General features: G+C 31.9%; 2 protein-coding genes across 4 annotated transcripts; one reads left to right on the plus strand and one right to left on the minus strand.

Moving 5' to 3' along the window:
- Window positions 1-3,819: 3,819 nt before the first annotated feature.
- On the plus strand, window positions 3,820-14,057 carry LOC134720690 (putative tyrosine carboxypeptidase MATCAP2). The gene is made up of 5 exons (XM_063583123.1): window positions 3,820-3,885; window positions 5,582-6,191; window positions 8,282-8,558; window positions 9,479-9,784; window positions 10,455-14,057. The coding sequence occupies exons 2-5, from the start codon at window positions 5,712-5,714 to the stop codon at window positions 10,706-10,708; spliced, it is 1,317 nt and encodes a 438-aa protein (XP_063439193.1). The 5' UTR covers window positions 3,820-3,885; window positions 5,582-5,711; the 3' UTR covers window positions 10,709-14,057.
- A 7,083-nt stretch (window positions 14,058-21,140) lies between these two features.
- LOC134720691 (toll-like receptor 3) lies at window positions 21,141-24,841 on the minus strand. Of its 3 annotated transcripts, XM_063583125.1 has the most exons (3): window positions 24,704-24,753; window positions 23,837-23,913; window positions 21,141-23,003 (listed from the first exon to the last, which is right to left on the minus strand). In XM_063583125.1, exon 3 carries the CDS (start codon window positions 22,906-22,908, stop codon window positions 21,250-21,252), a length of 1,659 nt encoding a protein of 552 aa, XP_063439195.1. In that variant the 5' UTR covers window positions 22,909-23,003; window positions 23,837-23,913; window positions 24,704-24,753; the 3' UTR covers window positions 21,141-21,249. The 3 variants fall into 3 exon arrangements, with proteins under 3 accessions (XP_063439195.1, XP_063439194.1, XP_063439196.1); XM_063583124.1 differs by lacking the exon at window positions 23,837-23,913 and having other exon boundaries at window positions 24,704-24,841; XM_063583126.1 differs by lacking the exons at window positions 23,837-23,913; window positions 24,704-24,753 and adding an exon at window positions 24,370-24,419.
- Between the last annotated feature and the right edge of the window lie 2,379 nt (window positions 24,842-27,220).

Raw genomic sequence — 27,220 nt, forward strand, 5'->3', positions numbered from 1 at the left:
GATAATCGATAATTCATGACACACCCAGATGTAGATATTGACAATGTCGACACGATATCTGCTTATTAAAGACATCTATGCCACACTAGTCCGAGATTACTCTGACGTCCGACGGCTGTTTAGCCAGACAAGCTGGGGCCGTGGGACCTGAGACTACTATAATATTATAGTAGTCGCAGGCCAAACCCACACATGCCAGATATCGATATCGATGTTGCGCGATCAACTAGGCAAAATCTACATTTGCGTAAAATGTTTTCAAAGAAAACAGAAATAATGAATTAGAAATTAGAAATTTTCATATAAACATATGAACTAAGCGGAACAAAACTTATGATTTTGAATCAAAATTGTTGATGATCGTTGATATTGACACTTATTTGAAATGAATACAAAGTTATGAATCAAAACCAAAATAATTCGGTGTCGATATTGACTTAGAATTTAGATGAATTCAGCGTTTAAACTATACAAAGTAAGGACAGAATGACACACATCACATGGGAAATTAAGATAAGATAAGATAAGATATTAAAATGTCGATATCGACGATATCAACCGACTGAACATTATAACAGGAATAATTGTTTAAAAATAAAATGCATACAAAGTGATAAATCAGACCAATACATTTGAAGAAAAAAAATCACCAAGGAAAATTTGAATGTTGATATTGATTCGATATGGTTTATATCTTTATACATGTATATTGTTTTAGATTATACAACGTATTAGATTCAAAGCCACAAAAGACGCAGGAAATTGAAATATCACGACATCGTAAACCAAGAGATAATCAACAGAATATAATGCTTAAAGAAAATGAAATTAATTGTCGATATCTTTGATATAGTTGAAATTGACACCTATTGATGAAGCACATCTAACTGTTATTCATAAAGTAAATAAATGGGGTTTTATAGTTATTACGTGAATGTCGATATCGATACAATATCATCTGTATCGTCGATATCGACAAAAATAGATGAACCATGGCAACTAGTGTAGTAGTTAAATGGGGTCTTAAGTGATTAAGTTAATATAGATATCGATGATATCGTCGCTATCTTAACTACATCATGTCCTTGACATAACTCAATGCAATACGAGCATTATGATTGTTATTTGCATGTTTTGACAGTTCAATTTTAATATCTGCAAATAGGTCCAGCAACGATTGTTGTGTTTTCCAACAAATATTTTACGATTGAACTTAGACACAACGAGTCAATTCCCTAGTCTGAGTGAACATTTATGTATGATTCTTGGCGAACCTGTTGAAAAACATCTTCATCTCATAAATAGAATAGTTATAAACCAGGTAGAAAAATACCCAAACATATTTATAAAAAAGACTCGTGAGATGTGATTTGATTGCCAACGAGACAACTCTCCACGCTAGGATTGCTTAACCGAAATTTCTAATCCATTAAAAACAAAAGATCTGAATTTGAAGTTATCTTGTACTCTGTTTAACCAAATATAATATTTAGAACTGAAAATTGGTCAAGTCTAAGAATAAGAAACATCCACATGTGATTACTTTTTTTTTATATCAGATTATAATGTACACCGGAGAGATCTTCACCAAATGCAGATAGTGGTGTCTTCGTTAATAGCAATACCAATAAACTCATCATGATTACCAGGATTACATTTTGTATTAACGCCAGACGAGCGTTTTGTCTACAAAAGACTCATCAGTGACTCTCGAACCCCAAAAAGTTAAAAAGAACCATTAAATTACGATGTTGAAGAGCATTGAGGACCAAAATTCCTAAAAGTTTGCCAAAGTTACAGCTAAGGTAATATATTCCTGAGGTAGAAAAGACTTAGTACTAGTATTTTAAACAATCAAAATATATATCAGTTAATTTATAAATATGACCTCATGTCAGCACAGATGTGTTGACTACTGGGCTGGTGATACCCTCGGGGGAATTCAGGAAAACTCCACCAGCAGCAGTGGCATCGACCCATTGGTTGTAAAGAAACTCATCATGATACTAGGATTAAATTTTGTAATTACGCGAGACGCGACGGTTTCGTCTACAAAAGACTCCTCAGTGTCGCTCGAATCCCAAAAAGTTGAAAAGGCAATTTAAAGTACGATGTTGTAAAGCATTCAGCGCAATCAGGACCAAAATTACTGAAAGATTTTCTAAATACAGCTAAGATAAAATATTCTATCTGATGCAATCTCTTAATTAGAAGCAAACTGCGATAATGTATGGGCTGAGGTAAGCATAGCTATCTCTAGAAAATCATTTCTTGTTTGATTTTATGGTTCACCCTCAGACACGGGTTCATCACGAGAAAAACTAAATACATCACTAAGCTGTACATATGGGACTTCAATAGCCACTATTAGGAATTGTAGGGGGAGATTATAACCTTGGGCATATAGACTGGCAAATATCATAAGTGATCAGAAGTAATTCCTGGAGAAAGTCGTATTATAACGTGACAATATAAAAATCTTATTGACATTATAAGTGATCACTCTAGAATATGTTTTTATAGTTGATAAATCCTGTCATAAGTCATGTCCACCTACATAACATATAAAGGTAAACATATAAAACAAAATTGATTTTCATATTCTTTGCCTATTACGTACTGTTTTACTATTTTATACTATATCTTATTTGTTTTAAAACAGAGAATGGAAAATATAATATCATATCATATATAGATAGAACGATTATTACAATTACATGACATGAAATCTTATTATGTTTGCTGGTCAGTAAAGGTCATCTTAATTAATATTTAGATATACAAAGTCACATGGCACAAATAAATAAACATTAAAAGCACATGTATGCTGTTTTTTTTATTCGATTCAGATGTACTCGTACTGGTCACAGCTCAACACAACTCATCATGGAAATCCCTGAGGAATTGAACGCTTTGATAGAAGTTGTCCCGCAGTGAAGTTTTCGGCAAGTACTGACCAGGTGACAGTACAGTTGACATGGACCAATGCTAATATACAAGAGTAAACCACCACCCACCCACCAGGAGAAGGGACACCAAGCGTTACGACCAGTGGTTGCAGGCTTAAAGCACTGCTGCAACATCGGCTAGGGTTTTACCACACACCACTTGAAGGTATACCAGAACCAGCAGACAGAAGCCAAAACACCACTAGAGGGAAGCAGAGAGATAGTACCCACAAAATATCAAGGGGAACCTGAGGACATTGTCATCAAGACGGACATTGTCATCAGTCCGTTTAACCCCAAGAAGGCATGCCATCGCAAATACTATCTTCAGCCAACCAACGACAGAGGCAATAGATGATCCCGAGTTGCTCCAGACACCACCACACGCATCGCCACTAGTGATGCCATCTCCAGAGGCAGTAAAAACAGCACTTATGATCTTGGAACGGCCAGATACACCTTACCACACTCCTCGAAACAAAATTAAAGTTAAACGGTCAACTGAAGCAGAACCACATAGTCGGTAGAAGTTAGTGCGAAATATCCAGACAGGATAGCCGGACTGAAAAATCCACTTATCATTTTGATTTGATTTGAAGGCCGTTACACTACTTATACTTACTCCATCAGGTTATGAACACTTCAAAAAATAAAATTAACATAGAGACCTAATTGGAAACCTTTTAAATCATTGACCAAAAATTATGAAATTAATATTCAGATTTCGTAACCATTATATACTAACATACATCGAGGATATTTTTTTCTGCAAATACATGTACATAGAAGTCTAAATGGAAGATTATAGAAAGATGGTCACCCATATTATTTTAAATGAATATTCGGTGATCAGACAACCCTTACTTGATTACTTCCGGGTCATGGTTGCCAGGGGCTGGCGTCATAATTTTTCTGCAGTTCTGTTTTGATTTTTAATGTAATGTTTTCGTTTGAAGACAAGAATGAATATAAAGATGACATATAGCTGTGCTTCTGTTTCTACCTTAATCAAATGTTCCATTATCAATGATGACATATCCTATACCTTTTCATTCCCGGCTTATCACACATTTTATCAACTCCATTTATTACAGTTTACGACACTACAGTACCAGATCCTCTTCTTCTGACTGTACATTGTCACAGATTGCTTCTACTGAAACATTTATAATTTAGTCACCCAATATCATATTTAGATAAAATATGGAATATCTATTCATATAAAAACATTTTTTTTCAAAACATTATTTCGAGGACATTTATTAATGTTGGATTTTGATCAACAAGGTCTTAAAAGATGTAGAATTGTCTAAAGTATGTTTGTTTATTTGGTAACTAAGTTTTGTCCTCATGTGTTTTTGTTTTCTCTTGATATGAATACACACAATATTTTTTTATGATTTAATTTTAATTTGGTTGAATATATTGCGAATATCTAAACAGAAAATAATATTTGTGTTTATCTTGTGGAAAAAGTGAAGAAGATCCACAAAAAATAAATATAACTAAATAAACACATAAACCTGTGACAATTCTGCTTTTATTGGTACCAAGTTGCTTAAAATCAAACCAAAAATGACCCCAAAATATTTTTTTTTTAAAATGTCGATCTATATACAATATATAGGGAAAAATCTCAAGTGACGAATAATTTGATACCAATAAATGTTCATTTTTAAATGTGAATCAATTAAAACTAAATGGTTTAGAAATTTTCTCTCAATTCAAGACATTGACATTATGGGAAATTTTTGCATAACTCACAAACTTTAAAACAATAAATTAATCATAATGTCAATCATTATGGGACAATTTTAACAAATTATGTATTTATCAAATATGAAAATAAAAAAGGTAATTTAAAACAGGATATATTGACCACAATTTTATTTTTTCTTCATTTCGATCTGATTGTTTTCAAAAAGTAATCAAGATTAAAAAGTATTTTGAAAAGTAATTGATAAAATTAACTTAGAAGTGTATTAAGATTTTTGACTGATTAATAATGATCATGATGATTACAATGATTACTTGAAATATGTAATCAGTTACATGGGATTAATGATTACTTGAAATATGTTTTCGGTTACATGTGATTAACAATTACTTAAAATATGTAATCGGTTACATGTGATTAATGATTGCAATTACCTAAGCCTGAACAGGGGTTGAGAAATGAAATTTTAGAATGAGTTGTGAGGGAAGTTTAATTTCTAAAATAAAGTAGAAAATCACTTCATATCATACTTTAAACTCATTTTTGCTTGAATGGATATTCAAAATTTTTATACTTGATTTTGCATATTATAATTTGGAAAGGAAGCTCCATTTTGATTATATTGATGTTCTCAAGAGTTGGACACTTTTAGTAAAACAAATCTATATAAAAATAGGGAGATATGGTATGATTGCACATGAGACAGTTCTCCACCATAGTTCAAATGAAGTGGATATAAGCAATAGTAGGTCATCATACTAACTTATAATTGATGAATGGAAGAAGGAAAAAAACTCATAAAAATGTGCATATAAAAAGTCTTTTTTGTTATATATTGAACTACATGTATTTAAAAACAAAGTTGTTTTTTTCAATTTTAAAACATATCTATAATTTTTCTTTGTTTTAATTTCAGAGGACAAACATGCATTTTAAACTAGCTGATGACAAGATCTTAAGATGAGATGACCTGATAGAAATCATGACATCCAGTCTGCCTTAAATAATTTGTCTTTTGGGGGGAATTACAAAAATACAAGTTAGATATGTCTACTGCTGTTCAAACCAATGTGTCTAGTTACATGTACACACAGGTTGTCAAGAATGGAAAGAAGAAAGGGAAGAAAAAGAAGAAACAAAAGTCCACACCAATATCTATGACTAAAAGTGCTTCCACTGGCAGAATCTCAAGTAATCACAGTAATGGACTAACATCACTAAGTAGATCTAACACCTCAGAGAATCTCAAACTTCCTTCTATTTCTAAAGAATATCCATTATCACCAAGATTGACAACTCCTATGAGGATGCCTCCAGCTCTGAATAGAGAAATATTACCCACTGCTTGTGATCGTAGGAAGAAAATGCCACTACTGAATGCTATAAAACCTGAAAATGAGAAGTCTGAGAAAGAAAGGTTCTTTAGGGCTAATTACAACTACAATCCATACTTCATCTACAGATTCCCTGCCCCACCAGAAGTACTAGAACGTATAAGTACTCCTTCAGACAAACTCCTTAATATAGTTAGTATCTACATACATGTATAACAAAAAATCCGAAAACATTGCTATAATGCTACTTTGTACTTTTGCATTTGTTCAAAAAAATAATATTCCAAGAAAATGTGGTGCGAATGCCATAATCACAAGAGACCAAATGACACAGAAATTAACAACAAAAGGTCACTGTAAAGCCTTCTACAATAAGCAAAGCCCAAACCACCTAGTCATCTATAAGAGGCATTAAAATGACAAATGTAAAACTATTGAATATGTGCTTGTTTGTTGATATTTTAAGATTTTGTCCACATTTTCCAAGTTGTTAGTGGATTTTTATTTACAAAAGTTGTCTGCTACACAGGGTTGGTTTTATTGTCTTAATCAGACAATCTTTCTTTAGTAAGTATATTTAAACAGAAAAGATTTTATTTGTTTCATAAACAAGGGATTTTGGTTTGTTTTCATAACATTATGTTCTTCAATGCAAGTTTTCCTTGTAAAAATCAAATATTAAAATGTTTTAATCAGGGATGGGCACGATTACTGACAAATGTAATCGATTAATAATCGATAACATGAAGGATTTGTGTGCAATCGATTAATAATCGATTACTCAAATTTTAGTATGTAATCGATTACAATCGATTACTTTACCAAAAGTAATTACATTACTTTTCGATTACTGTCAATTACATACTTCAACATTTCAACAAAAAATAACATAAGGAAAACACAATTATATTGCTCAACATTTGGAAAGTGGAAATAAAGATCTTTACAAAATGCATCATTCAAAGCATTGTTTCTAAATTATAAGTTAATAGCTGTTTTTTTTTAAATCAAATCTCTTGATGAAGAGTAGAAATATTTAAAAAATCTTGAAATTTTGACTTTCAACATAAATGTAACATGTCATCGCATTGCAATAATGACTTATTCATAACTAATTGTTTTTTCAAAAATTAAGCTTTCTTACTGACTTACGTTAGCTTTTTTGTTTTTACTCTTTATAAAAAAAATATTTTAGCATAGTTAATAATAATGTTTAAGGAAATATAAAAAAAGTAGAATAATTAATTAGTTCAGCTAATTTTAAAGATCAAAATTTATTTTTATAATGACATTCATAATTTAAACCTTTTGTTTGGATTACCACCCTAATTAAAGATTATTTAACTGCCACTGGAGTGCAATCTATAACCTGGGGCTAAATATTGTAAATTTCCTTCTTAATTAGACATTTATAAGATAATTGAAATAAAAACAAAGTATGTTTGTTTAATATTGATTAGAAGACTTTGATCATCCATTAGTAAAGGCAAGAATTTTGTTAAGATTTGTAACTTCTTCAATCAAATTATGTACAAAATATATTTATAGTGTCAAAGGGATACATGTATCTTTTTCTAAAAAGAATTGCTATGCATAGTCATTGGTTCATTGTTCAAAAGATTTTGTGTTATTTTTCAATTTAATTTATATACATGTATATCATAACATTTAAGAAATCAACTGTTTATCTATTCTCAACTTTAATTTCAACTCTGATTGAAAATGTTGTTTTCAGAAAAGTTAATACAAATAAGCTTACTCCTTTGAAAAAATGTAGTACAGAACTTAACAAAAGATGGACACATTTCTTTTTTAAGATCTATTTTATTATTTCAAATCTATTTTCTTATTTAAATATTAAAGCTCTTGAATTATTGACAAGCACATACATCCATTTGTTTCAAAAGCTAGATATAAAGTAAATTTAAGTAGGGGATCTGGTTACTCATAATGCAGCTTGATACAATAGAAAGATATAATTTTTTATCTATACTACAGAGTGATAACATACATAATTTCCTCTGAAATAGGTTATTATTCATCAAACTATTATACTAAAGTAATCGAAATGTAATCGATGATTACATCCAAATTTTTGCTGTAATCGATTAAATTACGATTACATGTAATCGAAAATGTCTTCGATTACAGATTACTGTCGATTACTTGAAAGAATGTAATCAATTACAATTGATTACGATTACAGATTACGATTACCCCATCCCTGGTTTTAATCTGACTATTGAATACATGAATGATTTTTTTTTTTTTTTTTTCACTAGGCTATCTTGATAATGGAAATTGCAATAGATCGTTATGGGAGCTATGAAGAATTTGAAAACCAAACTGGAGGACCAGTTTTAGGAAGATCTCAAATAATTACTCTAGTCAAAAATTATGTGAAACGAGAGAATCTTGAAAATGAAATTATGTTGAACTTAAGTGAAGACTTGCTGTCTCGTGGGTCAATGACAAGAGTTAAAGGCAAACCAACACTTAATGTTCGTATTGTCAATCTACGGCAATTCTGGGTAGAAGGTCTACTCAGGCATGAAATTGGTAAGTAAACCAGTGAACCGTACTTTTATCTATGACATTTAAACTTTTATACAGCTATTTCTAAAATGATTTTAGAATAACTTATACTCAACTTTACTAAGTACTTGTAGAAAATAATTAAATATGATTAATAATCTCCTGCGTGATACAACAAATATCCTTGGTAGGATATTTCTCTTAGAGAATCATAAAAAGAAAAGTAAATTTAGAAACAAGTACCACTCATATTTTTACTATTTACTAACTTGGTAGATAGTTATTTAGAAAAACAATACAATAATTAACATTGCTCTAATTTATATTCCTGGGACTCTTTTCTCTAAACAGACTTGAATCTATGAATAAAAATGGGAAAGAAAATGACCGAAAACCTAGCTAGTATACAATGCCTTTTACCTCAGGCATAGATTACCTAAGCTGTAATTGGCAAAACTTTTAGGAATTTTGGTCTTCAATGCTCTTCAACTTCGTACTTTATTTGGCCTTTTAAACAGTTTTGGATTCGAGCGTCACTGATGAGTCTTTTGTAGACGAAAAGCATGTCTGGCGTATATACTAAATTTAGTCTTGTTATCTATGATGAGTTTATATTCAATATGTACAACAGTAACATGCTGTCATGGATATGTGATATTTGTTTTCTCTGTGGTTCTTTTCATTACAGAGGGCTTAAACTTTAAATAATGTCATTTCACGTCCTGGATGTTTTGAATATTGAAAAAAGTCTTTGTCCAAAATATTGGTTCTGAGAATGAGATTGAGGTGCCATTTGAAAGTGTGAAGATTTCCTTTACAGAGTGCTTGTTTCATTTTAAAAGTCATCCAGTTTAACATAGTTGATCATATGACTTAAGCTAAATATTTTTGAATTGCTATTTTTATATTATATATAATACACATGCTAATTTGTCTATTGTCAGGCACTCACTATTTAAGGAGTATGAATAACAAGTTCCAACCGTGGAGTAATTGGAAAGTGCGGACTGAGCTTGGTATGGCTCCAATGAATCCCACAGAGGAAGGATTAGCCTCACTACATAGTGTCTTGTTAAGGAAAGATCCATGTTTATGGAGATGTGCACTATTGTATTATACAGTGTATAAAGCTGCACATTTGTCTTTGAAAGAACTATTTATAGATTTAGGGAAGTTTGTCAATGATCCACAAGTACGGTGGGACTATTGTATACGGGCAAAGAGAGGGCAAGCTGATACATCAAGACCAGGTACAGTGAAGAATTTGTTATTAGGGGAAACTGATATCCCTTAGGCTCTAATATTTCAGATGTGTGACTTTTTTTTTTTTTTTTTTTTTTATCTTTGTCCAATAATAATAACTACCGGTACTTGGCAGATAATTAAAAGAAGGTGAAATATGTCCATTAACTGATACCTTGTAATTCCATCAAAGCATAAATTCTAAACTTTACTGTTTACGTGACAGGACTAGAACATATATATCAAATTATTTGTTAGACTTTCTTTATTTATGTATTCAAAGTAAATTTTCTACCAATTGAATTGAAATTTTGATTGTCTTTCCACCAAAATTTGCTATAATTTTAATTTTTACATCAATATTATACTATGAAAAGGTCTACTGAATTTTAAAGTTACCAAATGCCGGAACATCTCATTTCCTAAATCCATAAAAAATTGAGAACAAAACTGTTTGTAAAATCTGGATGTCCACTGCTCAACAGAAATATTGGAAAAGCTACAAAAAACAAAATCAACCGAAATGCACAATTGAGTCATGAAATAAAGAAACTGAACTTTGAAAAAAAAAATAATAACAATAATTAGTTAATCTGCAATATGTGATAAAAACAACAAATTAAAATTTATTGAAATGAGGTTTAACTATATAATAATTACATATGTAATATTTTACAGGGGCTTTTTGTAAAGATCAAGTCTATCTAGATGGAGCTTTACAGATTTTGAAGAACAGACGCCATTTAGACTTTCATTCTTTGTTAAGATATGGGAAGATTTCCTACAGAGATATAGACATAATAAGTGATATAGCTGAGTTAGAATACACAAGAATTCCATCATTTATGGAGGATCTTCATACATACAGGGGACACTTAGACAGAATTTGTGATGCTAATGGCCTAACAGATGATATTCTACTGAAAGTTTGATTCATTGGTGTTACTTTATATTTTTCTCTTTTTGTAAGAGTACTGCCATTAGTGCAGACTATCTTATCAGATCAAATTTAAAGCTTTACTATATACATGTACCTGTATAAAAGAAATCAGTATTTAAAGCAATGAATTAATTGTTGCTTTTTGTTGTTCCTTTTCAGGGTAAAAACATTCAGAAAATGGCTAAAATTACAAAGTAGGCTAGTACCCTTTAGGAAGTGCCCAATTTATAGTGCCTGTAACAGGCCATGATTAATGTTAAAAGTATTTGTTTTGAAAAAGAATGAAAATTTTATATAATTTTAATTTTTGAAAAGTCAGTCTTTTATTATTTCTTAAGGTACAATCTACTAATTTGCAATCTTCTTACTTTGTTTTGATTACTCAAACCTTTTTAAATAAATATATCTATTGAGTTTTCTACATTTAATTGTTAAATTGACAATATTGAGCAATTTTGACAATCTCTATTCTTTTGTTGTATTTGACTATCACCATGTTTATAAGTCTGTAAAACACTTTTCTTCATTTACAGAAAAATATTTCAAAATAATAAATTATCTGTTATTTTTTTCTTCTTGTCATCTGAACTTTTAATAGCATAGCTATTTGTAATTTTGACAATATGTTATTTTTGTATTAATAAAAGGCATAGGGCCTTTATTCTACCTCATTCAGATAAGTATTAAACATAAGATCATATGTAATAAATTGTTTGAATTAAAAATATTGCTGTTTGATAGTTGTTACAAAATAAAAAAATAATCAGCTTTACAGGTTATTGTAGTGTAAGGGAGATAATCAGGTTTACAGGTTATTGCAGTGTAAGGGAGATAATCAGGTTTACAGGTTATTGTAGTGTAAGGGAGATAATCGTGTATATTTCAGATATTTTAGGTCTTAAAGGATATAACATTATTTCTGTTACTGATAAATGACAACATTTTATTCAAAGATTTTATATGACAATAAGAAATGAGAAAAATTATGAAATGAGTATGTACAGATTTCTATTTTGAATAATTACAAATAACTAGGAAAGGTCAGCTGCTGCAAATGAAATAATGTGAATTTTGACTACATAAAATAAATTATCCATAGCAGGAGGCTATAACTAGGATTCTTGTGATGAGCTTCTGGCTATACTCATTATCAGTGATTATCTTCATTTTCACCAAATTTGCTCTCTGTAAGCAAGCAACTAATGTAAACTGCAATTTTTCAAATGATGAAAATGTGGGTGAAGTATTGGTGTTTATTTATTTTTTGAGTGGGTTTTAGGTTTAGGGTAAAATGATGAGTATATTTTGGTGTATTATATGAGGTGAGGGACATTATAACAATATGTAAAGTTGTTCGTTGTGCTTTATCAGTTGTTATAGATTTGTTGTTTTGTTAACATATGTTGAGGACAATGCATAAAGTGCAGCAATCAGGTTTATTTATGTTTATCTTAAGAATCAGAAACTGTTAAAAAAAAATGGTTGAAATATGTCAGCAGTATATGGTGGCAAAAATATCAAGGTGAACAAATTGTATAATGATTTTATTCCAATAGAGGATAATAAAAACTGTAATGAATTAAGATAATATTGCAGATTCAAAGATCAGCATGTTATAACATTTTTCTGGATTCAAATTTATATCAGTATCTTTACTTGTTCTTTTCAATAACTGCAGAATATATCAGGTTTGCAATTTTGAAATACATTGAATATTAGCAATAATCTGAACTAAATAGACTTCTGTTTATTTTAAATGAATGATTTGAAATAGAAAAGTACTACATGTTACAATGACATTAAAGTGCTATTTTTAAGATTTTTTTTCACGTAATATTATTTGATTATTTATGGTATATATGAATATAAGATGCCATAGTTGTTATATGAGTTGAAGTTGTTTTTTTGTGACAATTGTTAAATTTACACATTGTTTGTTTTGTAGTATGTGTTTTTGTGATAATATTTTTTTGTATGTTACCTTATTGGCAGTCGGAGGTGCTGATCTTTAGATATTGAATATCTATAAATATAAAATAAATTAATTTGCTTCTTTTTAAACTTACCCTTTGTAAGGTATGGTCAGAGTTTAGGTTTTTTTTCATTGTTTGAAGTTTGAACATGTATCAAAATGTTTAATTGTAAGAGCTGCAGATTAATTTTACAAAACTAACAAGAACATTTCGGTACAAATTACAATTGAAGTAAGATTTTGGATTTGGTTTTGAATTAAAGCTGAAATTAAACTTTTGATATATAATTAGGTATTTGGCAATTGAATATACTTATGAAACTATGGACTATTCACTGTTTACATCAAGCCTAATATACTTCTTGTTATGTTTTTTTAGACATGCCTTAATTGCCTTGTTTTAGTTATTTATTATGATTACATAATTTACATTCTATTATTCTGTTTTTTTGTTTAGAATTTTATTTATATTCAAAAGATTTTAAAGTAGATAGAAAATGTTGTTAATTTTATTTGAATTGATGATGCCTTTTTAGATTTTAAATTTAAAGACAACAGATATCAAAAAGCCTTCATTACTGTTAACCTATTATTTTTGGTACTTTCATGAGTAGAAACATAATGCAAATATAAATCATTAGTGAACATGTAAACTTGTACCTTTGCTTATCTTATTACATCAAGTAAATTTGAAAATCACAAAAATTAAATCGTTGAGCAGCGAGCTAGAGAGGGCAAAATGCAAAATAAAGTTGGTTTACAGTAAATGGAATCTTTGGAATAACATTGGTTAAGATTCTTTAAATTAAAGTTACAAACTAATATAGATATATATGTAAATTTTAACATTCATTCTTTTATCTAACATTTTATCTTATATTGCATTCCTTAACAGTTTCTTAACAGTTTCACAACAGTGTCTTTTGTAAGTAATACTTAACAAGTTATTTTTTTTTTTAATTTTATGAATGAAGTCAGACTTTACATTACTTTTAGTATAATATATGAAGGATGGCGTAATTTTGTTGTCAGTTTGCAAATATAAACTTGATTTTTGGACTATAACTTGATCTCTTGAACTAGTTTTTACTTTTATTTATCAAGGAAGTCTTAGTTGTAGGGAAAATATAAGTATGATACTTTGTCCTTCCCATTTGGTGTTTTCTATTTTAAAATCAATTGTCTGTAAGAGGAAGTTTTATAAAACATAAATTTAGATAGATATTCTCAATTTTATAAGAAGAGTGTTACTTAAAACAAGATTATCGATAGACTGTGATTATTATGAAATTTATTTTTTGTATTGTTTAATTTTTTGTCTTGTTTTTAATATATTAAAATGTTTCTAATAAACCTTTCATACAATGCATTTTTTGTGTATTCTTTTACAATATGATAAAGGGGCGGAAAAGTACACTTATACAATGCTTATTATTGGAGGAAATTTGTAAAGTGTGACAATTTAGCAAAACTATTTCCTTAAGAAAATAAGATTCCACCTACATTCAGCAAACCATAATAAATTTGTTTTATGAATAAGATTGCTAGATTTGCCAAAAATTGTCTAAGCTGTGTTCTGTATAGCCTTTTGGAATTTTTGGTCCTCAAATCCCTTCAACTATGTTTTTTTTTCCCATTTTAACTTTTTTTATTCAAGCATCTAGGATTAGTCTTTTGTAGACTAAACACATGCTGGACACACAAGAATACAAGCCTGGTATGGTTGATGAGGTTTTTTTTATTACAAGGTTACCAGTATATATAGAGAAAAAAATGAAGATAGATTTATAAACTTTCATAATACAAAACACTAATATTTTCTGGTATTTTCGATGAGTTAATAGTCTCAGACTGGAAATTATTAAGAGGCTCATAAAAGCCCAAATCACACACCTGGATTTAAATAGCAGACCAGATGATTCTGAAGTAATGCTTATTTGTCATCTTGAGAGAATTCTTCATTTATCAATTTCTTCATGTTGGGATGCAATCTGTATATCACATTATTTTTCTGAATGAATAGTTGTAATTTTTATTAAAGATAGTAACATGAATAGCAGCCATGTTGGCAAGCATAGTTGACACAATTTTATACATAAGCATATCTGGTAAAGTTAAATCTAGTTTTGCCGAGTGGTTTAGGGAAGATTTTAGTAACTTTTATGATTTTTTTGCCATATGTTTAAATATCAAGATTAGCTCCATATTTTTCAAGTAACAAGGTCATTGGCAGCGCTCAATTATGGTGGCATCATTTAAAAACAGTAGGGTAATGGCTGAGCTCTGACAAAGTGGCCATATTTGTATTTGCTGTGTTCGATTATGGTATCAACATCTGACAAGAAGCAGGATTATGGATGAGCTCAATTATGGTAGCAGTATTTGAAAGTAGCAGGGTTATGAATGAGGTCTATAATGGTGGCAATATTTAACAAGTGAAAAGTTGTTGATGAATTCCATAATTGGGGGCAATATTTGAAAAGTAATAGGTTGAAAAATAAGTTCCATTACGGTTGCAATATATTACAAGTATTTGAAAAGTATTGGGTTGACAAATAAGCTTCATTACGGTAGCAATATTTGACAAGTGGCGGGGTTAAGTCTGACCTCCATTACGGTAGCAATATTTGACAAGTGGCGGGGTTAAGTCTGACCTCCATTATGGTTGCAATATTTGACAAGTTGCAGGGTTATTGATAAGCTTGATTATGGTGTGAGTATTTGACAAGACGTAGGATCATTGGTTGAGCCTTCTTATGTTGTCAACATTTGAAAAGTGAAGGGGTTATGTATGAACTTAATTTTGGTGGTACTATTTGAGAAGTAGTAGGGTTATGATTTAGATCCATTATTGTTGCAATATTTGACAAGTAATAGGGTCTTTGGTTGAGCTTGATTATGTTGGCAATATTTGAAAAGAAGAAGGGTTATTAACCAAGCTTCATTATGGTGGCAATATTTTACAAGTGAAAAGTTTTAGATTAGCTCTATTATTGGAGACAAAATTTGACAAGTAATGGGTGAAGTTCTGGTGTTCTGGACTCATTTGACAAATACTGTTATTATTGAGCTCCATTTTTGTGGCAATATTTGACCAGAAGTACTGTTATTATTGTGCTCCATTATTGTGGCAATATTTGACAAGTAGTAGAATCTTCAGTTGAGCTCGATTATGATGGTAATATTTGACAAGTAGTAGGGTCTTTAGTAGAGCTCGACTAAGATGGTAATATTTGATAAGTAGCAGGGTTATGACAAGTAGCATGGTTATTGTCCAAGCTTCATATTATGGTGGCAATATTTTACTAGTGAAAAGTTGAAGATTAACTCCATTATTGGGGGCAATATTTGACCAGTAACTGGTGAAGGATAAGCTCCATTATGGTACCAATATTCGACAAGTAGCAGGGTTAGGTCAATATCCATTATGGTGGCATTATTTGACAAGTAGCAGGATTGTGGATGAACTTCATTACAGTGACAGTATCTGAAAAGTAGCAGGATCATTGACTGAGCTTTAGTATGGTGGACATATATGAAAAGTAGCAGATCTATGGATGAGATCCATTATGTTGGCAATATTTGACAAGTAGCAGTTTAATGAATACGCTTCATTATGGAGACAGTATTTGACAAATAGCAGGGTTATTTCCTGATATCTAGTATGGTAGCAATATTTGACAAGTAGCAGGGTTAATACAAACATCATATTGGTGACAGTATTTGACAAACAGCAGGGTAATTGATCAGCTTTATTACGGTGTCAGTATTTGACAAGAAGTAGGGTCATTGGTTGAGCCCTATTATGATATATCATCATTTGAAAAGTGTAGGGGTTATGTATGAGCCCTATTATGGTGGCAATATTTGACAAGTAGTAGTGTTAAGATAAAGCTCCATTATTGTGGCAATATTTTACAAGTAGTAGGGTCTTTGGTTAAGCATGATTATGAAAGCTATTTTCGAAAAGTAGTAGAGTTGTGGATGAGCTCGATTAAGGTGGAAATATTAGACAAGTAGCAGGGTTATTGGCCAAGCTTCATTATGGTTACAGGTAGCAATATTTTACTAGTGAAAAGTTGTAGATTAGCTCCATTATAGTGGCAATACTTGACAAATAGAAGGCTTATGGATAAGCTGCAAGTGGCGAGGTTATGTATGAGCTCCATTATGGTGACAATATTTGACAAGTAACAGGGTTATGAATGAGCTCCAGTATAGTGGAAACATTTGACAAGAAACAGGTCTATGTATGAGCTCCATTATGGTGGCAAAATTTGACAAGTAGTAGGGTTGTTGGCTTAGCTCCATTATGGTTGCACTATTTGACAAGTAACGGGGTTACGGATGAGATCCGTAGTAGAAACATTATTTGAAAAGTAGCAGGGTCAAGCTCTAGTATGGTGGCCACATTTGACTAGAAGAAGGTCCATGAATGAGCTCCATTATGGTGGTAATATTTGACAAGTAGCAGGGTTATTGACTGAGCTCTAGTATGGTGGAAACATTTGACGTGAAACAGGTCTATGTATGAGCTCCATTGTGGTGGCAATATTTGACAAGTAGTAGGTTATTGGCTTAGCTCCATTATGGTTGCACTATTTGACAAGTAACGGGGTTACGGATGAGCTCCATAGTAGAAACATTATATGACAAGAAGCAGGGTCAAGCTCTAGTATGGTGGCCACATTTGACTAGAAGAAGGTCTTTGGATGAGCTCCATCATGGTTGTAATATTTGACAAGTAGCAGGGTTGTTGACTGAGCTCTAGTATGGTGGAAACAGTTGACAAGAAACAGGTCTATATATGAGCTCCATTATGGTAACAATATTTGACAAGTAGTAGGGTTATTGAATTAGCTCCATTATCGTTGCACTATTTGACAAAGAACAGGGTTATGAATAAGTTACATTATGGTGGGAAATATTTGACAAGTAATAGGGTCATTGGTTGAGATCCATTGTGATGTCCATAATTGATAAGTGATGGGGTCATTGGTTGAGCTCATTTATTGTTGCCATCTTTGATAATTAGAAGGGTTATTGATAGAGGTCTGTTTTAGTGGTCATATTCAATAAGTAGCAGCCAGCTTTGTTGACTGAGTTCCATTATGGTTGTCTTTTTTCGATAAGTGGCAGAGTTATTTGCTTAACTGCATCATGGTGACAATATTTGACAAATAGCAAAGTCAATGAATTCCATTATGGTACTATATTGTATAAGTATTTAACAGAGTTATGGCTGAGCTCAGTAATGTTGGTCATATTTGAGAAGTAGTAGTGTTAGTCGAGGAGCTGCATTCAGGTGACAATATTTTACAAGAAACAGGACCATTAACTGATAGATGACAATGAAATGCAGTTTACCAATTTGTACTATTTATAGTTATATCACGGGGGGGGGGGGGGGTCTCTTCCTATATAAAGGTATATACATATGTGCCTCTGGAATGGGTCCCTTTTTTGATCCGTCAAATATATCAATGGGGTGCAATTTTACCGAGGAAATATATCAATAGGTAGTAATTGACCGATTGTGATATATATAGGTACTATTTGTGCTGATAAATATATGAATGGGTTATGATTTCGCTGTGAAATATATGTATAGGTAGGGATTTCACAATTATTCAATATATGAATGGGGGTGTTTTTAAAATCCCAGCTGAACACCTGTACCCAAAATCCAATGTTGAGACCCCCCCCCCCCCCCCCCGTGAGTTATATCAGCCACATGACAGGTCTATATTCATATTTGAACTAGACAATGTGGATGATTGTCTCGAAGTTCTCTGTAGATTGAACATGGGTTTAATGGGAAACATTGTATTATTTCCCATTATGTAGTATAACATGGGTTTAATGGGAAACATTGTATTATTTCCCATAATGTAGTATAACATGGGTTTAATGGGAAACATTGTATTATTTCCCATAATGTAGTATAACATGGGTTTAATGGGAAACATTGTATTATTTCCCATAATGTAGTATAACATGGGTTTAATGGGAAACATTGTATTATTTCCCATAATGTAGTATATGAAAAAATTCTATGTTGACTGTTTTTGAAAAGTAAGAGGATCAGTAGCTCTAATTTTAGATAGACAGCCATTGAAAGACTATTTTACTGAAGACTCCTTTATATTGAAAAAAAAAACTAGATTTTATCTGATATTCATCTGGCCTGTGACAGGAGTTTATACTATTATTATAAAGCGTCATAGATTAGAAGGTTGAATAGCAAGGCATTTGCCTGAGTTCCATCATTGCCATATTTTGCAAGTTGCTGGGTCTTTGTAATCCAGGACTCATAACATATATTATGTATTTATGTGTTTCTCTGTGCAGGAGGTTTGGCTAGCCATAAAACCAGACACACTCCACATTTTTTTTTAATACCCTATACCAAGTCAGGAATATGGCAGTTGTTATCAAATAGTTAATTTTTTATGTATGTTGGTGTTTTTTTTTTGTTGCACTTCAATGTTTCCGTTGTTCTGTTGTTTTTCTCTTATAGTTGATGTGTTTCCCTCGGTTTTAGTTTTTAACTCGGATTTGTTTTCTCTGCGTGGATCGATTTATGAATTTGAACAGCGGTTCAAAAGTGTTGCCTTTATTTTCCATCATTGTAGTTACATTTGGCACTTACTCTTGCAATTAGTTGAGCTCTAATCTATTACTGTTCGTAGATAGTAGATGTTTTTGTGTTCTGTTAAATTGTTCCTTTTAAAATTGCTATACGATGATGACTGATGTACCCATATTTTGACTATTTTATTTGTTGTGTTTGTTTATTTAACGCATCAATGTAAATATAACGGAATTTGATGAGACTGTTATTAAAGTGAGGGGGTTAGCGCTATAGAACCAGGTTTAAAACCACCAGTTTCTACATTTGAAAATGCCTGTATCAAGTCAGGAGTATGACAGTTCTTTTCCTTTCGTTTTTGGTGCGTTTTGTTGTTTGATTTTGCCATGGACTTTCAGAATTGATTTCCCTCTAAGTTCAGTATTTTTGTGATTTTACTTTTTAATACTCAATTAGACTTGGTACAGGCATTTTCAAATGTAGAAAATGGTGGATTAAATCTGGTTTGATAGCGCTAACCCTCTCACTTGATGACAGTCCCATCAAATTCCGTTATATTTACAACTAAACAGACATAATTAAAAAAAAATAGACGAAACATGGGTACAGCAGTCTTCATCGTGTAACAATTTTAAGAGGAACAAATTAACAGAAAACAGAAACATCTATCTACAAACACATTCATTGATTCGAATGTCTGATGTCAATAAATTTTATACGTCACATATCATATATTTGTCGTTCAATGTATATACAAACTATTTTAATATTTTTATTGTCGAGCTTCGACTTTTGACACAGAAAGCTCGACTTAGGGAGAGTGATCCGGCAGCGGAGGGGGCGTAAGCGTCTGAAATAAGTTAAGGTTTTATGAAATGTTAAATGGTCCTCATGCCCGTCAGACAGTTTTCACTCGACCTCGACCTCATTTCATGGATCAGTTGATAAGGTTAAGTTTTGGTGGTCAAGTCCATATTTCAGATACTATAAGCAATAGGTCTAGTATATTTGGTTGTACGGTTGGACTGTAAGGTGAACATATTCAACTTGCAGGTGTCATATAACCTTGACCTCATTTTCATGATTCAGTGGTAGTAGCCAAGGTTTTGCGTTTTGGTCTATTTTCTTATACGAGTTGAATAGGTCAACCATATTTGGTGTATGGATATATTTTATGATCTATATGTCAGTCGCGCAGGTTTTATTTGATCTTGGTCTCATTTTCACGGTTCATTGCTCAGTGTTAAGTTTTTGTGTTTTGTTCTATAAGCAATAGGTCAACTTTATTTGTTGTATCGAAGAATTGTTAGCTGTACATGACTGCCTGTCATGGTTCATCAGATCTGACCTCATTTTCATGGTTCATTGGTCAATGTTTAATTCTCTTGGTTAATGTTAAGTTTATGTGACAGTTGTAAGAAAGCTTTATATTTAGGACTTTCAACATAATATCAATGATTAGTAAAGAAGGCGAGCCATCTCAGCGTGTGCACTCTTATTGGCAATTCTATTGAGGTTTCAAAGTATAAGAGTTGACCATGCAAATAAATCGCCTGCTGCCGTTTTACGATATTTTTAATATGCAGTGAACTCCCAAATTGAATTCAACTCACTGGTCAAATTGAATACGCCACCTGACGCACATTAGACAGTCGGATACAGTTGTGTGTATTTAAACATTCCTTCAAATTGAATATGTAGAGCCAAACAATGAACTGCAACCAAAAGCAAAGATTTCGGATTTTATAATTTTAACTTTATATTTGGGTGTATATTCATATATGAATATCATCGTTAAGTTTATAAAATTTATGATCATATTTTGCCAGTGAAATAGAAAAAAAGTATTGTTGTGTTTTTTTTTATTTTATATTTATGAAAAAATATTCATTGTTGCTTTATCTATATATATATTTAACAACATAGTATCTACGAAATTCTTAAAACTATTCACAGTGTTTGTTCAATTCTAATTTGCAATGCGATAATACTGTTTTTCCGGGCACCGTTTCCTATATACATTCAAGATGTATGATGTTAAAGTAACTAATACCATACAAGCACCACACAAAGAGAGCGCAACAACAATTGCTATATTCATACTGAAACAATCCTCGTAATCAGGATCATAGTTAACAAATGGGGTGTTTTTCAAATGTTCTGGTGAATGACACAAATAGTTGTTTCCCCTACTCCCCCTAAATCTAAAATAACCAGTCCTCAGCCAAGTCCTGAACCAATGTATTTCGCAGGTACAAGAAAATGGATTGCCCTTGAAATCTAAAAACGGACGCTTATGACTTCCATATCCGTCGATGATATTTCGAGGAAAGAAGTTTTCTTTGATTATTTCCAGTTTGTTGTTCTTCAGCAAAAGTTGTTGCTTTATTGTCACATTCACAAATGTTTCGTGGTCCCAGGATGATATGTTATTTGAGGACAAGTCTAATACTTTTAATCGTTTAAAGCATCGGAGTGCATTCGAGGGTATTGACTTAAAGTATGTCCTTGGTAAGAGCAGATGGTCTAGTGTGAAACACAGAGGGTGGAGGAATGCTGTAATATCACTATCTGTCCATTTACTTATATCAACCGAGTCCATTTTCAAATACTTCAGATTCGGGGCATCTTTCAAGAACGCCTTTGAATATTTTGGGCTGATCTCATTATAACTTAGGTTTAAATGCCGTAATGCCGAATTGTTTATACCCGAAAAGACATGTAAATATGATGTTATGTTGCACAAACTGAGACTGTTAAGAACCAATAATTTAGAAAATGTTTCTATTGGTAGAAAATCTATTGGATTGGAGTCTGCAAATAAATCTTCTAAATGTTTGAATATGTGACTGTATTGGTAAAACAGACTAAGATTGGTAAAACGATTGTAACTCAAATCAATTCGGGTCAGCGAAGACGTAATATTACTTGGAAACTTCAATTCAGATAGTTCCGTATATTTTGCTGAAAATACTTTAACTGGAGGAATAACTGTCATATCTATGGAATGAAGTATGTTACGACTTACATCTAATTCAATCAAATTTTGTAAATGTTCAAACATCTCACGTGTTAAAGAGGTTAGATTACAAGCTGCAAGACGAACGAACTTTAATTTTTCGGCAGAAGATGTGTTAAAAAAATTAACCACGTAACGTCCTAATGGTATATCCGAAAGAGCTATGCCGATCAGGTTGGTCGTTCTGAAACATGTTGCCAGCTCCGATATGTTAATTTTTTCATTATTGCTGAAGTCAATAAACTCTAGGGAATGTAGATCATTGAATGTATCAGCATCAACGTGTTCAATTTTACAGGTATTCAGGAATAGCTCTGAGATTGGCAACTTCCGCAAATTTACAAATGTTGTTCGATTTATTTGAGGCAAAATGTTTCCTGAAAACTTTAGTTTCGTATAGTTTTGTATAAGTTTAGGAATATGTTTCAGGTTTTGGTTGCTACAATCGGCCCTATAAGGTATTCGTATTGTTTTGTTGATTAATCTACTGTTACAGTCACACACAGGTTCCAACGGTGGACATTGCCATTGCGTTCCTCTTGCTTCTAATTTTACGCATATTATGCTTAGAATGACAAGAAGAATACACGTCTGCCAACTACGAATCATTTTATTTGATGGTCGTCTTCTCTATTATAACTATTGAAAATGTATCTGTCCTTTGAATGAACTACTCATAATTGATTCTTTTTCCTACCAATATCCTGAAAAAGATAAATGGAAGGGATAATTTTTTTTTTTCTAACACAATTCTATATCAATATTCTCGTAATTGTTATAAAATGCATCAAATAACATAATTAAAACCAAATCTTTGATTCATATCCATTTTTTAGAAATTTACCTGTGACCGTACATGGTCACTTTTGTTTGGAAAACAATCATGTGATGGACAGTTGGTGCATGGTTCTGTTGTGCTGTCCCAGGTTGTTTTGTGAGTTCGTTGTTATTCTGTCGTTAGCATGCCGAAATGTAGTATTTTATTGTTCATGAGTGTATTTCTCTGTCCTGAATGTTCTTGTATTTATTTGTACTGTATTCAAGTCATGTAATATTGTCATTTTAGTGGTATTTTAATATTAAAATAAAAGCGAGAGGTTTGGCAAGCCCCAAAACCAGACTTAACCCCTCCATTTCCTTAAAATGTCTTGTACTAAGTCAGTAAAATAGCAGTGGTTATCTTATAGTTCGTTTCTGTGTGTGTCGTTTACTTTTTGTTGAGCATCGGTGTTTTCTATTACTTCGTTGTTGTCCTCTTATAGTTAATGCGTTTCTCTCGGTATAAGTTTGTTACTCGATTTTATTTTTTTTTAATCGATCTATGACTTTTGAACAGTGGTATACTGCTGTTGCCTTTATTTACAACCATACCAAATAGAATTCTTCGTTCACATGTAGGGATTATTTTTTTGTGTGAATATCCTCTCTATGATGTAATATACTGCATGAATTTCAAGCTATTTTACATGCATATGGTTCATATGTATAGATATGTCTATAAATAATACTTATAGGGTTCGTTTTTTTCTTCTTTTACCTTTAGAATATGATAAAAGTTAATACAGGTATACTCAGGTGGAACGCATTCCCTTCTTTATCTCTGTTAATCTCTGTCTATAAATATGATGATTTAAATGCTTATTTGGGAAGAGCCATGAAGTTGTCATGCCGGCATTGACAATACATGTACAACAAAATAGTAAAATTAGTAAAACTATAAGAGATAAGTATAAATGCATTGATTGATCCGCCACCTTTATTTTTGTAATATTCCTTGATAAGACATCATGGGTTATTTAAACATAATATTTTGACACAATGTATTGCCTAATATTTTCAGTGATACAGCCAGTACGTTGATACTCGAAAATATTAGGCAGTAGAATCAAAGGGAAAATATACGAATTACCGATAACACAGTTTATTCCTATCTGTTTACAATGCATCACACTTTCAGAGCATACAATTCTAGTCGTTCTAGCAGACCGCATAAACATTTATAACGATAAGTCCCAATAGACAAATAAAATGAGTTGAAACAAAACGATTTAAATCTATAGAGATACATACACTTAATGCAAAGCCTGCGTGTGCGACACTTGCATACCTGGAGTCTTTTGTTTCTGTCTGTAGGGAAATTGGACACTATCATCCTTCTTTTATAATAGCGTTATATTTGCTTATTGGCATTCCTTATTTTGTCAAAAAAAATTATACTTAGTTATTACATATATAGATACCATGGATACAGGAAGATGTGGTATGAGTGCCATGGAATGTCAAATTATATAGGTCAAGGTATGGCATTCAACACGGAGCCTTAGCTCACACCGAACAGCAAGCTATAAAGGGCCCCAAAATTAGTCATGTATATATATACATATATATTTTTAAATTTACTTACAAACAAGATGGTGAAAATCCATGACAAGGAAGTAATTGAAACTATTTTTAAATCATGGAAAATACGCATCATTGTCCTGTGACTGACTATATCTATAGAAAGATATAAACAGAGAGCACTTATGATACAGTTATGATTGATTAGAAGACTTTTCGTGGCATAGTTGTAAGGAAATCGTATATCTAGTGATAACTGTATTATCAATACGAACACATTGTTAAACAACATGATTTCACTTTAATAATGTGGAACATTAACATTGGCCTTTCAAACGGCGTTGTTTTTTATATATTTTATATAAAAAGGACAACATTGCATTAAAAAACTTCAAACGTTCAATATATAAAAAAGAAGATGTGGTATAATTGCCAATGAGACCAAATGACACAGAAAATCAATTAACAGCTAAAGGTCACCGTACGGTTGTCAACAATAAAGCCCAGTTCAAGCTTATCTTTGGACAATCGGATTAAAATCTAAATGTATCGCAACGCATGTGCTCATATGAGGATAAACATGATAAAGTCGTTAAAGTTTAAAATTTTGATTACTTTCTTGAACTTTCCTCGATTTGTACCAAACTTGGACAGAAGCTTGTTTGTGATCAAACGCTTACTGTTTATTTCCTGTTTAATTGTACTACGTACTTATAAATCGATTCCAGTTAACATTACATACAGTCTAGATCTGCTGTTGATATATACACATGGAAAAAAGTATTGCAACACCTTGCTTTTTTAAAACTTGAAAAATCAGTCTCTCATTTTGGATGGAATATGATAAAATATTTGTAAAATAATATTGAAACGTAGTTAATGATAACATTAGCTTTAAAACGAACAAAAAATGTAGGAAAAAATATGTTTTATCTAACCAAAATTATAAATTTATAACAAAATGAAGTGTTTTTGTACAAAAACATGCATTTTCTACTTTTACTGTAGTCGAACTTTACAATGTCAGACATTTCAAAATTAATCTTTAGATGATTGTTCATATCATTGTTGATCGTTATACACCAAAGAATTAGTACTTTGTGCGCAGCCTCCATTCAAACGGATAACCGCATCTTAACGTCTTCTGATTTCTGCTATAAGTCGACTAATTTGTTGCTAAGCTAGCAGCAACCATTCTTGACGAAGTGTATTGTTTATTGCGTGACCTGTTTGAACTTTGAACTGAGGTGTCCTTTTGTGCACTTTACGCCCAATAGTGTCCCAAATAAGTTCGATATGGTTCAAATTCGGGCTACGATTGTGCCAAGGAAGATAAACCGAATTCCATTGGAACAATGGATCTTCCTCCACGACGCTAATTTCCATCTTTGGCGAGCTCTGCGCTGTATTCGATACGGGCATCTGTGTGTCTGTTCACCAGTAGGCAACTTCCCCGAAATGAAATTATCGCACGATAACCAGTAGCCGATCTCGAACAGTTCTTGTTTAAAGGCTCCTGTATGGTCATCATTCTCTTTTTAGGATTGTATTGTTTGCAATGGGTTTTCTTCTGACCAACCTTGATAACCAACAATGCGTGAAATTATCACAGCGACATACCTGATTCCCTCACGCTGGATATCTGCCGTCTTGCTGCAGTTATGAGTTGTGGATGACCAATTACAAGGTGTCAATAACATACATTTATAAACTTAGCTTTAAAAGTGTTGAAAACAATGAGGATACAAACATCTGTTTAGTGTTTACGAGTACAGTAGCTGCATGTGCAGATAAGAACTGGTAGAGCCGATATTTATTGATTAAACTCATGTTATTTAAAATAATGTTTAACTATAAAAAAGAAGATGTGGTATGATTGCCAATGAGACAACTATCCACAAAAGACCAAAATGACACAAACATTAACAAATATAGGTCACCGTACGGCCTTCAATAATGAGCAAAGCCTATACCATGGGATTTGATGTGTTTGACATACAAGTGAGTGGTTTAGCTAACTACAAGTCTAGGTTTAATCCACCATATTCTACATAAGAAAATGCATGTACAAGGTCAGAAATATGACAGTTAATATCCATTCGTTTAATGGATTTGGGCTTTTAGTTTTGCCATTTGAATTTTCCTCAGAATTCAGTAGTTTTGTGATTTTACTTTTTACCACGAGTAACCCGTTTTGTGCCTCAGATGCAAGACAGATTATAGATTATCTTTTCAGTTCGTGAGTTCGTGTGTTGCACAGTCTATAGCTTTCTATAAAAGAAAAACAAAAAGATATGGGTATCAATCCATGACACAAAAGAAACACACACACAAAAAAAATGAACCACGTGACAGCGCTGGTATTGCTGTTCTCCATATCCGGCTCCATCTTCATTTGGTTTTCTATGCAGTGTTTTTTTTACATTTGTTTGTCTTTTCGTTTTTCTTTTTTTTATCATATGCCAGCTTATTTTCTCAGTATTATGTTTTGAATGTCCCCTTGGTATCTCCCACTACTAATATAAGCTTAAGTCTGTAGAACACTTGAAGGTCCTTACTATGTATTGGTTACCTAAACTAA

This window comes from Mytilus trossulus, chromosome 6 (assembly GCF_036588685.1).
Source record: "Mytilus trossulus isolate FHL-02 chromosome 6, PNRI_Mtr1.1.1.hap1, whole genome shotgun sequence".
NCBI classification, from domain to species: Eukaryota; Metazoa; Mollusca; class Bivalvia; order Mytilida; family Mytilidae; genus Mytilus; species Mytilus trossulus.

Excerpts from the sequence above, each read along its gene's own strand:
- LOC134720690 (XM_063583123.1), top strand. The coding sequence starts at position 5,712 with ATGTCTACTGCTGTTCAAACCAATGTGTCTAGTTACATGTACACACAG. Across the intron at positions 6,192-8,281 it reads CAGACAAACTCCTTAATATA|GCTATCTTGATAATGGAAAT; the intron begins GTTAGTATCTAC and ends TTTTTTCACTAG. Across the intron at positions 8,559-9,478 it reads TCTACTCAGGCATGAAATTG|GCACTCACTATTTAAGGAGT; the intron begins GTAAGTAAACCA and ends GTCTATTGTCAG.
- LOC134720691 (XM_063583124.1), bottom strand. The coding sequence starts at position 22,908 with ATGATTCGTAGTTGGCAGACGTGTATTCTTCTTGTCATTCTAAGCATA.